General features: G+C 41.5%; 1 protein-coding gene and 1 pseudogene across 1 annotated transcript; one reads left to right on the top strand and one right to left on the bottom strand.

The window, feature by feature from the left end:
• Positions 1–1,987: 1,987 nt before the first annotated feature.
• LOC139544207 (ribosome biogenesis protein NSA2 homolog) lies at positions 1,988–9,764 on the top strand. Its single transcript, XM_071351072.1, has 6 exons — positions 1,988–2,233; positions 2,729–2,916; positions 3,137–3,287; positions 3,596–3,775; positions 8,778–8,970; positions 9,402–9,764. Exons 1-6 carry the CDS (start codon positions 2,231–2,233, stop codon positions 9,467–9,469), a joined length of 783 nt encoding a protein of 260 aa, XP_071207173.1. The 5' UTR covers positions 1,988–2,230; the 3' UTR covers positions 9,470–9,764.
• Positions 9,572–13,014, bottom strand: LOC139543443 (torsin-1A-like; annotated as a pseudogene).
• Between the last annotated feature and the right edge of the window lie 281 nt (positions 13,015–13,295).

Here is a 13,295-nt window from a genome sequence, read left to right as displayed (position 1 = left end):
ATTTAGCAGACGCTCTAATCCAGAGCGATTTACAGGAGAAGTTAGTGTTAAATGCCTTGCTCAAGGGCACATCTACTGATTTTTCACCTAGTCAGCTCAGGGATTCAAACCAGCGACCTTTCGGTTACTGGCCCAACACGCTTAACCACTAGGCTACCTGCCGCCCCAGCGATATTAAAGTACCTCTTCTCAGCCTGGGTGTTGTCATGGCAACTCTGGATGTCCCGGCTAGCCCCTTGTTTCTGAGCCAGGTCACCCAGCATCATTCCCCCCCCCCCCCCCCCCAGAGCCTACAGAGAGAGACAAACAACACTTACTACTGTAGTATTACTAATGGGGACACTGTTACTACTGTAGTATTGCAATTAGGGTCACTTTTACTACCGTAGTACTACTATCACCAACGAACCCACTACTGTATTGCTAATAATGTCTTCTTCTATGAACACTCTATTTCTGTGGACACTCACAAATCCATGACGAGACTACGGTACAGTACATAGGCAGAGATCTCATTGTGTACACAGCACTATCAAACGGTGTCCCTATGCAGTTTCTGAAGATAAGCACAAATTCATAACATTGTACAAATTGGATTCGTAACATATATGAAACCATCACTCTTCCTCTCCCCCTCCGTGTCAGACCTGTGAAGAACAATTTAAATACCAACTGTAGAATCTCTGGGTGGTTCAGCTCATAGCTTTTACACAGCTTTGTGCTGTACTCAGAAGAGGGCTGGCACCACTCAGTCTGGTTCCTCTCTAGGTTTCTTCCTAGGTTCTGGCCTTTCTATGAAGTTTTTCCTAGCCACCGTGCTTCTGCATTGCTTGCTGTTTGGGGTTTTAGGCTGGGTTTCTGTACAGCACTTTGTGACATCAGCTGATGTAAGAAGGGCTTTATAAATAAATTTGATTGATACTCTTATTTGTAAAGTGATATTAGCTATCAGTAGGCGTATCTTCCTACATCCACACTAGATCAGGGGTTCCCAAACGTTTTGCTTAGTGATCTACCAATTGAGGTTTCGTTGAGTTGGGATGATGATGTCATTTCCATTACCTGTTCTATCAGAGCTTCCCTGGCCTCCTGTAGAAGTTCCTGGTCATCTAATTGGCTGAGGGGTTTGATTTCAAACAAATGGCCATCCTCTGCTCTGGTTGGTAATCAAGTCGACCAATCCTGTGAAGCTCTTCCCGCTGCCAATTGGAATATGTGCAACAGGTAGTTTCTCATTTATAAAACAGCTTCTGCAGCATTTACTTTGCTATAAATACGATCATACTTCACTATTTTTATTCTCAAATGTGAGTGAAATGCTCACACTGTCGAGCCTTGACCACCCGCCAACGTGGCTGGGGAAATTGACATTTTACCCGCCAGTGCCAAAATCGACCCGCATTTGGCAGGTGGTGTTAATTTTAGGCCCTGCATGATTCTTAGTCATTTAGGCCTACAGTTCTCATTGTCAGATTGGACATGTGTTTTGCAGAACTCACAACCTATGCACACTTGTGAGAAACAATTTTTTTTTTTCATTCAATTTGAGTTTTGTCAATTTGTATATATTTTGTTCGAAACGCTCCTGTCAATGTTGAGTAAGGACGCGCACCTGATTATGCTTATAGAAGTAGGAATAGTCCACATGGTCTGGCAATTTCGCCCCTGCTCAACTCTAAACTTAGCACCTACTGTTGGCCTTGAACTGGCTGTAAAATAGGCTAAACACATTCTTTAAATGCCCGGAAATCATTTTTCATGATAACAATAATCAAAAACAGTAATGTATGCATATCTTAATGATGCAACTATAAGAAATCTATCCACATTTTCCTCATTTTCCTCACACTTTCCTCATGAAAGCAACCTTCAAAATACATTCGCATCAGAATTTCACTTCCGGTTTTACATTTTAAAAAGATAAGTGTAATAAGTATTAAAACTGGCCTGATTTTTTATTATTTTGTATTATTAATTTATAGGTAACTCGTCAATTTAGTACAGTTTATAGTGTGCAACGGGACAGTTCCTGAACCCTCGCACCAGGTTTCATTCCGGAATTTGTTTGAGGACACTCCAATTACGTACTTCCTCTAAAATTCTGGCTTCGGGGAAAATAAACACCAACGACCCAAGCCTTAAGTCAAAACAACGAAAGATAAACATATTTGAAACAACCAGTTCAATCAAATAAGTATTGTACCTGAACACGTAACATTCAAGACACAAAATGGTAAGATATTCACGTTCTATATAACATATTTGATAGGAAAACGTGTTAGCATGCAAAGTTAGCTAGCTGCCTAGCTAACATGTGGCAGACGCCTGACGACAGTGTCTCATGTGTTTGTTTTGTTGGTCGAACTGCTCTAGATATAAAACCACGGCTTGTTTCAGATACATATTTGCAAATCCGATGCACAATAGTTAATATCATTTGAAATTACTATGAAACATACTTTAGGAATACGCCCGCTGAACTGAATTGTTTTGATCTTGCCTTACCTCAAGTAACTAACGCTAATCAATCAACAATTAGCTAACCAAGTTACTTTAATGGTCATCATTCCAAACATATTTTGAGGATGCTTGAGCCAAGTAAGCCGACCTTTATATATTCAGAAATCATAAATGATTTGTGATGTTTGTTTACTTAGCACACATTCAGAAAGCCCCAACCCTTTAAAAAAGAAGTCGAACTGTAATCCTTTTTTGCCTCTTACCCCAGCCCCAGAACGAACACATTGAGTTACATCGCAAGCGCCATGGCCAGCGCCTGGACCATCAGGAGAGGAAGAGGAAGAAGGAGAGCCGTGAGGCCCATGAGCGCTCGCACAAAGCCAGGAAGATGATTGGTCTGAAGGCCAAACTCTACCACAAACAGAGGCACTCTGAGAAGATCCAGATGAAGAAGACGTGAGTATATATGTCATACACTACCATGCTGCAACACCCTCTGAAAAATCAGAATAACATATATTTTTTTATTATAATGAAAGTAGTGTACTGGGCCTTTACTAGTCCTGTATTAACAGACCAATATAGCTGTCTGTAGCGCGGGCAAACAAATGTTTCCTTTGATTTGCCATTGCCGCTGTTTGTTGACAGCTATGTACCACAACCTGTCTCACCACAGCCTCAAAATGCACGAACAGAGGAAGACCAAGCAGAAGAACGACGACAAGACGCCTGAGGGAGCAGTACCAGCCTACTTGCTGGACAGAGAGGGACAGTCACGCGCCAAGATCCTCTCCAACATGATCAAACAGAAGAGGAAGGAGAAGGCTGTGAGTATTCGATGCCTTTCTTTTACTTGTTTGTGTTTTCGTCATGTCTCACCGAAGACAGTGTATGTCTGGACAGATTATCTTGTATAAAAGGGAACAATACCTAGCTGACTAATTGTTTCAAATGTCAACATAAAACTGTATGGGTTGGTTTCCAACAATCCCATATTAAGCCTAGTCCTTAACTTAAATGCACGTTCAATGAAATTGGACCTACGTGTGCAAAGCCCAAGCCAGTTTAGTTGAAAACAGGTTCTTAAAGGTGTCCTGAAATGGTCTCTGATCGGATATTCTGTTTCTCCCTGTAGGGTAAATGGGAGGTGCCCCTGCCCAAGGTTCGGGCCCAGGGGGAGACAGAGGTGCTCAAAGTAATCCGTACAGGCAAGAGGCAGAAGAAGGCCTGGAAGAGGATGGTGACCAAAGTGTGCTTCGTAGGTGACAACTTCACCCGCAAGCCTCCCAAATATGAACGCTTCATCAGACCCATGGTAAGAAGGATGGTGCCATTACTCACTAGCATACTGTGTGTGTGTGTATAATATATATATATTTATTGTGTGTGTATATATTAGAGGTCGACCGATTTATGATTTTTCAAACGCCGATACCGATTAATCAGCCATTTAAAAAAAATTATTATTATTATTATTTTTTTTATATATATTTGTAATAATGACAATTCCAACAATACTGAATGAACAATGAACACTTTTATTTTAACTTAATATAATACATCAATAAAATCAATTTAGTCTCAAATAAATAATGAAACATGTTCAATTTGGTTTAAATAATGTAAAAACACAGTGTTGGAGAAGAAAGTAAAAGTGCAATATGTGCCATGTTAAAAAGCTAATGTTTAAGTTTCTTGCTCAGAACATGAGAACATATGAAAGCTGGTGGTTCCTTTTAACATGAGTCTTCAATATTCCCAGGTAAGAAGTTTTAGGTTGTAGTTATTATAGGACTATTTCTCTCTATACCATTTGTATTTCATATACCTTTGACTATTGGATGTTCTAATAGGTACTTTAGTATTGCCAGCCTAATCTCGGGAGCTGATAGGCTTGAAGTCATAAACAGCGCAATGCTTGAAGCACAGCGAAGAGCTGCTGGCAAATGCAGGAAAGTGCTGTTTGAATGAATGCTTACGAGCATTCTGCTGCTTACCACCGCTCAGTCAGACTGCTCTATCAAATATCAAATCATAGACTTAATCATAATATAATAACACACAGAAATACGAGCCTTAGGTCATTAATATGGTCAAATCCGGAAACTATAATTTCGAAAACAAAACGTTTATTCTTTCAGTGAAATACGGAACCGTTCGGTATTTTATCTAACGGGTGGCATCCATAAGTCTAAATATTGCTGTTACATTGCACAACCTTTAATTATGTCATAATTATGTAAAATTCTGGCAAATTAGTTCGCAACGAGCCAGGCAGCCCAAACTGTTGCACATACCCTGACTCTGCGTGCAATGAACGCAATTTCCCTAGTTAATATTGCCTGCTAACATGAATTTCTTTTAACTAAATATGCAGGTTTAAAAAAATATATACTTCGGTGTATTGACTTTAAGAAAGGCATTGATGTTTATGGTTAGGTACATTCGTGCAACGATTGTGCTTTTTCGCAAATACGCTTTTGTTAAATCATCCCCCGTTTGGCGAAGTTAACTGTCTTTGTTAGGAAGAAATGGTCTTCACACAGTTCGCAACGAGCCAGGTGGCCCAAACTGCCTCTCATACCCTGACTCTGTTGCACAGAACGCAAGAGAAGTGACACAATTTCCCTCGTTAAAAGAAATTAATGTTAGCAGGCAATATTATCTAAATATGCAGGTTTAAAAATATATACTTGTGTATTGATTTTAAGAAAGGAGTTGATGTTTATGGTTAGGTACACATTGGTGCAACAACAGTGCTTTTTTCACGAATGCGCTTGTTAAATCACCCGTTTGGCGAAGTAAGCTGTGATTCAATGATAAATTAACAGGCACCGCATCGATTATATGCAACACAGGACATGCTAGATAAACTAGTAATATCATCAACCATGTGTAGTTAACTAGTGATTATGTTAAGATTGATAGTTTTTTATAAGATAAGTTTAATGCTAGCTAGCACCTTACCGTGGCTCCTTGCTGCACTCGCATAACAGGTAGTTCGCCTGCCACGCAGTCTCCTCGTGGAGTGCAATGTAATCGGCCATAATCGGTGTCCAAAAATGCCCGATTACCGATTGTTATGAAAACTTGAAATTGGCCCTAATTAATCGGTCGACCTCTAGTGTATATGTATGTGTGTGTGTGTGTGTGTGTGTGTGTGTGTGTGTGTGTGTGTAAACATATACGTGTATGTATGTGTGTGTGTGTGTGTAAACATGTATGTGTGTGTGTGTGTGTGTATATATGCGTGTGTGTGTGTATGTAAGCATATGTGTGTGTGTATACATACAATTATAGGCAATGATACCAAATACTAATTGTGTATACATACACACACACACACACGTATGTATATATACATACATACAGTTGAAGTCAGATTTTGAGAATGAAATGTCAGAATAATAGTAGAGAGAATTATTTCTTTCATCTTTTATTTCTTTCATCACATTCCCAGTGGGTCCGAAGTTTACATGCACTCAATTAGTATTTGGTATCGTTGCCTATAATTGTTTAACTTGGGTCAAACGTTTTGGGTAGCGTTCCACAAGCTTCCCAGAATAAGTTGGGTGAATTTTGGCCCATTCCTCCTGACAGAGCTGGTGTAACTGAGTCAGGTTTGTAGGCCTTGCTCGCGCACACTTTTTCAGTTCTGCCCACACATTTTCTATAGGATTGAGGTCAGGGCTTTGTGATGGCCACTCCAATACCTTGACTTTGTTGTCTTTAAGACATTTTGCCACAACTTTGGAAGTATGCTTGGGGTCATTGTCCATTTGGAAGACCCATTTGCGACCAAGCTTTAACTTCCTGACTGATGTCTTGAGATGTTGCTTTAATATATCCACATCATGTTCCTACCTCATGATGCCATCTATTTTGTGAAGTGCACCAGTCCCTCCTGCAGTGATCAAAAAGTTATTTTGTTGGCATTTACGTGTCCCCATTACCAGTAAAACGTAATCAAAACATATTTTTTGCTGTTTCGTTGTTGTTAAGTCATTTCATTCTCAACCAGGATTTCATCATCCATGTCAAGCAGTGAAGTTTCAGCTTTGTCTGTCCGTGGCCTCTATTCCTCGGTGTGCACTGTCACTGTGTCCGTTTCCATCTTGTCCAGCTGTGTATGTAACATTTCACGTAAACCCTGTTTCTTGTCTGCATCGAAGTAACGGTCCTTGTACCTAGCATCGAGCATGGGGGCAACACAGTAAAGAGGCTCAGAGAGAGAATGCCGCCAAATCGTTTGTTCTCAGCCTTGAGTACTTTTGTAAGTTTTAACCCCTCGGTCTGTGTCGGCAGTTTTGTTGAGCAGGCGCTTCAATGCCATGACAGAGGGTATCACGTCTGCTGACGCAGTTGATTAGCTTATTTCTTGATTCAGTTGTTCGAATGGAGCAAGGAGTGTGTTCATGTTTCAAACATGTTCTCAAATGCCATTGAAATGGCAGCAGCGGTATGAGAACCAGCACATTCTTGAGCATGCAATACGGCTTTCTTCAGTACGAAATCCTTATCGACCCACTGTGCTGTCAGACTCTGCATGCTCATGGGGCTGACATCGTTGGTCCAAATGTCAGTCGTGAAGCTAATACCAGTGGTGCCCATAGCAAGTAGCTCATGGATGTGTTTCAACAATACTGTAACTCCGGTAGGGCAACATCTGAAAAATAGCGCCTACTTGGTAGTGTGTACCGGTGCTCGAAGAGTCGGGGAAAGCCAACATCATCCACAACAGAGAAAGGTTGATTGTCAAGGGCAATGAATTCCATTATCTTGGCGTTTTAATGGATTTTGCCTTTTGAGTTGTCTCGCTGAAATGTTCTTACTCTTTCAAATGACTGCTCGACTTGAACTTGTTTAGTTGTTGGACGTGTGCGCTTAGTATTTTTCTGCTTTGGTTCTGTGTAGCGCTGTATTTTTCATGGCATAGGTAGATGACGTAGTGACGTTATAGGTATGCACATCAGCTTCGACATCGGTTTTGCACATCGGTGTTAAACTAGACATCGGACCGATGTTGGCGTTTTTTGCTAATATCGCTCAATTCCGATATGCTCACTTTTTATATTGTGCATCCCTAATATTTATATTGCAAGTTCGGCCAACTTTGATCTAGGTATAATTTCACAAGCTCTGAATTCAGCTAACAAGGCAAAACAGTTGAATATTTATAAACACACCCTGCTGTCCGTCTCCACCTGTTTGAACAGCATGCTAGCCTGTCCACTTTGTTCACATGTTGAAATCAAGTGGCCTACCTTATTTCTCAGAATGGGAACGAGTTGCCAATTCCATATAATTGTTTAATGCTTATTGCACATTTTATAAAACCGACTAAACGGCCTGTATAGCAATCTTTATTTGACTAAAATGCTGCAGTAATGCGTGTGAAACTGAGCATTAATTTTCCACAATGAAAATTGGTACATCTGTTTTTAGTAGTGTATGCTCTGCTCAAGATTTGAGTTGAAACATCAACAGGGTATGGTTCGAAAGGTTAATTGATCCTCCTACAGTAAAATGTCTCCATGTGTTTCGAATGTCCATATGACCGATTTCTGTTGGACCAAACCTCAAATGCAAGTTGAAACTGTTTGAGTGGTAGGGGGAGGAGCTTGGGAGAAAGAGCCGAATCAGAGCTTTCACTCTCGCCAAAATCTGTACAAATTAAGCCCAATACGTTTCTATGGGCTTATTTTTATCCTAAGCTTGTCACCTGCCTTCCCGCCTTTGGGACAACGACTCCCATTGTTAGTGCGGAGACATGAGCATCTCGTCATTATATACAGATCTCTGGTGTGAATGGAAAGGTGCACAGATGGAGCGAACGAGACAAGACCAAAAAGACATGAGAACAAGTGGATATAAACACACAAATACAAAACTAAATTATGCGATACAGGCATTTTGGAATATCACGCAAAAAGATAATTAATTTGAATGTATCCCCCAGCCCTAATGTGTATGTTCTCTAATATACAGTATTTGGCATGTTGACACTTTTCTCAGTTAGTTGCAGTGTTTGAAACTTTGACGTGTAAACACCCTCATCACTGTGTGAGCAACTACATTTTACAAATGTATCAGTCTAGATCAACTTAGTTACAACCAGTGCATTCAACTAAATGACGTAAAACAACTTAAATTGACTTGACTTAAACCTTTTTGCTCTTTGGGGACCATTGGCAAACTTCCTCCAGTGGGCTCAGTGTTGAACAGAGTTTTCCACTTCTTTCAATGATGTTCCTAGTGAAGAGGCAAAAAAACCTGAAATAAATGTCCTACCTGCCTCTGCCCTTTCCTCTCTTCAGGGTCTACGCTTCAAAAAGGCCCATGTGACCCACCCGGAGCTGAAGGCCACATTCTGTCTTCCCATCCTGGGTGTGAAGAAGAACCCCTCGTCACCCCTCTACACCACCCTGGGGGTCATCACCAAGGGAACCGTAGTAGAGGTCAACGTCAGCGAGCTGGGCCTGGTAACGCAGGGGGGAAAGGTCATCTGGGGTGAGTCAGCTCCTGTCCTCTCACATGGATATTTATCTGGATCAGTATGGGCCGGTTTCCCGGACACCAATTTAAGCCTAGCTCTAGACTAAAAAGCACTTTCCATGGAGATTCTCCATTAAACATGCTTAGTCCACGACTAAGCTTAAACTGTCTGGGAACCCGGCCCTATATATGTTATTTATTTAATCAGAGGGCTGCAGAATTTTGGGGGTTGGTGTAGTCCGGCATTGCTACAGGAGAATGTATACTTTTATTAAACGGTGCAGAAATGTCTGATTATAAGACGGGTGTGGCCAAAGTAAAATATAGTGAGTGATGGCAATGTATTAGATTGATCTCACTCCTGACAACACTATATAAAACTGCATACAATCTCAGTGTAATTCAATTTCTGAAATGTAGGGATTAAAATGTCTCTTCTTCCTCAGGTAAATACGCCCAGGTGACAAATAACCCAGAGAACGACGGCTGCATTAATGCTGTACTGCTGGTGTAAAATGAAGAACTCTATGGGCCGTTTTCCCGGACACAGATTAAGCCTAGTACTGGACTAAAGCATTTATGGAGATTGACCTTGTTTAATAGTCTAGGACTAGGCTTAATCTGTGTCCGGGAAACCGCTCCTCTATACAGACTGTGCCTGTAAGATGCAGCCAGAGTTGGGACTGGCATAGAATAACAGACATCTGTGGTTAAACCGTGTGTTGGAGATGGAGAAAACATCAGATGGCATATTTTGCAACAAGGTGTCGTAACTAAATTCTGGACTGTGAATAAAAATGTTTGTCAAATACAGTTGTCATTTATTTTTCTGATTTTCTTGGTTGCATATTGCCTCACAACAAGATTCATATGTGACTGCGCTCTGAGAAGGGGGTGTCCTTCAAAACTGATTAAGATCAATGCTTGTGAAAAAGGATGGTGTGAGAAAGGGAGAAAGTCAGCCTATACAAGTGTCCTGCACTCCTCAGAAAGGTCTGACAGCAGGCAAGCCCGTTGATGTCCGGATACCTGAGGGTCATCCACTTTCTGTCACTGACTGGCGGAGATGTTCTCATTAAGAAAGTCCCCACAGTAGAGTAGGCGGTAGATGTTCCCTTTTTCTTTGCCGTCGGGAACTGCAGACCAATTTATCAGACCTACAAAATCACCTTTCATCATAAATTAGTACTCATTATGATTCGTAGATCGTTCATTCCGCAACTGCAATGCTGTGTAGTGGGCCAGCTTGCTGATGGTCTTGCAGCCCTTTACGGAGAAGAGCTTCTCTGTTTTGGGGAAGTAAATCATTTCTCTGGCAGACTGGTTAGCAACTTCCTGGTTGGGCTTCAGGCCCTTGGCAGCCATCTCAACCATGCCACACATCAGAACGTGTTTGTACTCCAGAGGCAGGAAGGGGACGAAGAAGTCCACCAGGCTCATCAGACTAGTGTGCCAGAACCCACCTTTACAGAGAAGGTGAGAACGAGACAGTAATAAGATGGGTTAGGGAGAAGAAACAAGGATGGACAGAATAAAACAGGAATTTTGTATTTGAGGTCTAAAACGCCTTGTTTTCTAATTCCAGGATTATAAACAAAAGGGATGAATCTTAACATTAGACAGACGTGTGATTTGATCTTTCAATGCATGATTTGTTAAATACGAGAATGAGTTACAACAGTGCATCTAAAGAGTGATAGTGAACAGCTGGCGTACTCTGCTTGTTGTTGAACACGGACAAGGAGAGCGGTGTTTCCAAATCCTTCAGCTCTGTCTCGCCCTGCTCTCCAGAAGTCCAGGGCCACCTGAACTATTTTATCTCCTCCAGCGTTGCTATGGAGATGAGCAACACACAGTAAATATTAAGGGATCAGAAATAACTTTAATTTTGTATGATTAAATGTCTTATTGACAGCTGACTTTCAGCTAAGTAAAATACTAGTCACTACAGGTCACTTAGTTGTGGGAAAGATAGGATAATGGATGCCTGTACAGTTGTGGCCAAAATTTGAGAATGACACAAATATTAACTTTCACAAAGTCTGCTGCCTCAGTTTGTGTGAGGGCAATTTGCATATACTCCAGAATGTTATGAAGAGTGATCAGATGAATTGCAATTAATTGCTAAGTCCCTCTTGGCCATGCAAATGAACTGAATCCCCAAAAACATTTCCACTGCATTTCAGCCCTGCCACAAAAGGACCAGCTGACATGTCAGTGATTTTCTCGTGAACACCGGTGTGAGTGTTTACAAGGACAAGGCTGGAGATCACTCTGTCATGCTGATTGAGTTCGAATAACAGACTGGAAGCTTGGAATCATTGTTCTTCCTCGCCAACCATGGTTACCTGCAAGGAAACACATGCCGTCATCATTGCTTTGCACAAAAAGGGCTTCACAGGCAAGGATATTGCTGCCAGTAAGATTGCACCTAAATAAACAATTTATCGGATCATCAAAAACTTAAAGGAGAGCGGTTCAATTGTTGTGAAGAATGCTTCAGGGTGCCCAAGAAAGTCCAGCAAGCGCCAGGAACGTCTCCTAAAGTTGATTCAGCTGCGGGATCGGGGCACCACCAGTACAGAGCTTGATCAGGAATGGCAGCAGGCAGGTGTGAGTGCATCTGCACACACAGTGAGGTGACGGCTTTTGGAGGATGGCCTGGTGTCAAGAAGGGCAGCAAAAAAGCTACTTCTCTCCAGGAAAAGCATCAGGGACACACTGATATTCTGCAAAAGGTACAGGGATTGGACTGCTGAGGACTTGGGTAAAGTCATTTTCTCTGATGAATCCCCTTTCTGATTGTTTGGGGCATCCGGAAAAAAGCTTGTCTGGAGAAGACAAGGTGAGCGCTACCATCAGTTCTGTGTCATGTCAACAGTAAATCATCCTGAGACCATTCATGTGTGGGGTTGCTTCTCAGCCAAGGGAGTGGGCTCACTCACAATTTTGCCTAAGAACACAGCCATGAATAAAGAATGGTACCAACACATCCTCCGAGAGCAACTTCTCCCAACCATCCAGGAACAGTTTGGTGACCAACAATGCTTTTTCCAGCATGATGGAGCACCTTGCCATAAGGCAAAAGGGATAACTAAGTGGCTCGGGGAACAAAACAAGGATATTTTGGGTCCATGGCCAGGAAACTCCCCAGACCTTAATCCCATTGAGAACTTGTGGTCAATCCTCAAGAAGAGTGTGGACAAACAAAAACCCATAAATTCTGACAAACTCCAAGCATTGATTATGAAAGAATGGGCTGCCATCAGTCAGGATGTGGCCCAGAAGCTAATTGACAGCATGCCAGGGCGGATTGCAGAGGTCTTGAAAAGAAGGGTCAATACTGCAAATATTGACTCTTTGCATCAACCTCATGTAATTGTCAATAAAAGCCTTTGACACTTATGAAACGCTTGTAATTATACTTCAGTATTCCATAGTAACATCTGACAAAAATATCTAAAGACACTGAAGCAGCAAACGTTGTGGAAATTAATATTTATGTCATTCTCAAAACTTTTGGCCACAACCGTAGATCTAGTTGAAGAAAATACTAAAGTTATTTCTTAAACACACACTGCTGGTCTGTCTCCCCTACTTGAGGAAGATGAAGATGGCTTGGCAGTAGGAGTCCCCGTCCAGTTTTTGGTAGTAGTCCAGGTAGGGCTTTATACAGTCGATCAGATCAGCGTCCATCTTGTCCATGTCATCATAGATGAACATGGAGCGTGGGCAGTTGGTGACATTGCCTTTGATCCACTGCTGCAGCTCTGACTGGATAATGGGGATAAACACAACAGTATTAAACACAGACTAGAGCTGTGAAGAATAACTTACAGCATAGCCACAAAATACATTTACGTCCTATATCTTACTTTGTAGTTCTCAATCTCTGATGGGGGGGAAGTGAACTGTAGATGCAAACTGGTGGATGAAACGGCTGGCCATGCCCTCCTTATAGATGTTTTCAGCTATCAGCTGGCTGACAAAGTTCTTCCCTGTGCCAGTCCAGCCATGTAGAGAAAGCACCAGGGTCTCTTTAGGGGTTTTATTGTTCATGATATGATATGTGTAATGGAAACGGCAGATATGAGACATTTTCTAATGCAAAGCATTTTTATTTGTCCAACGGGTGGATTTTTTTTCTGTCTAACTTTCTTATTTCGACAATGATGGTAACTGTGTTTTTCGAATAAATAATGATTGCCGAATCATTTTGAAGGTAGGACTATGCGGGGCACGTGATGTTACCGCGTAACTATAAAGTTCCACTTAATAATTGTGTCTTCACGCCTTATAAAATACTTTTTTTCAATATGACTTTCATGAATGCTTGAATT

This window comes from Salvelinus alpinus, chromosome 18 (assembly GCF_045679555.1).
Source record: "Salvelinus alpinus chromosome 18, SLU_Salpinus.1, whole genome shotgun sequence".
NCBI classification, from domain to species: domain Eukaryota; kingdom Metazoa; phylum Chordata; class Actinopteri; order Salmoniformes; family Salmonidae; genus Salvelinus; species Salvelinus alpinus.
The sequence above is the reverse complement of the archived record's forward strand: the minus strand, read 5'-3'. Positions and strand labels throughout refer to the sequence as shown.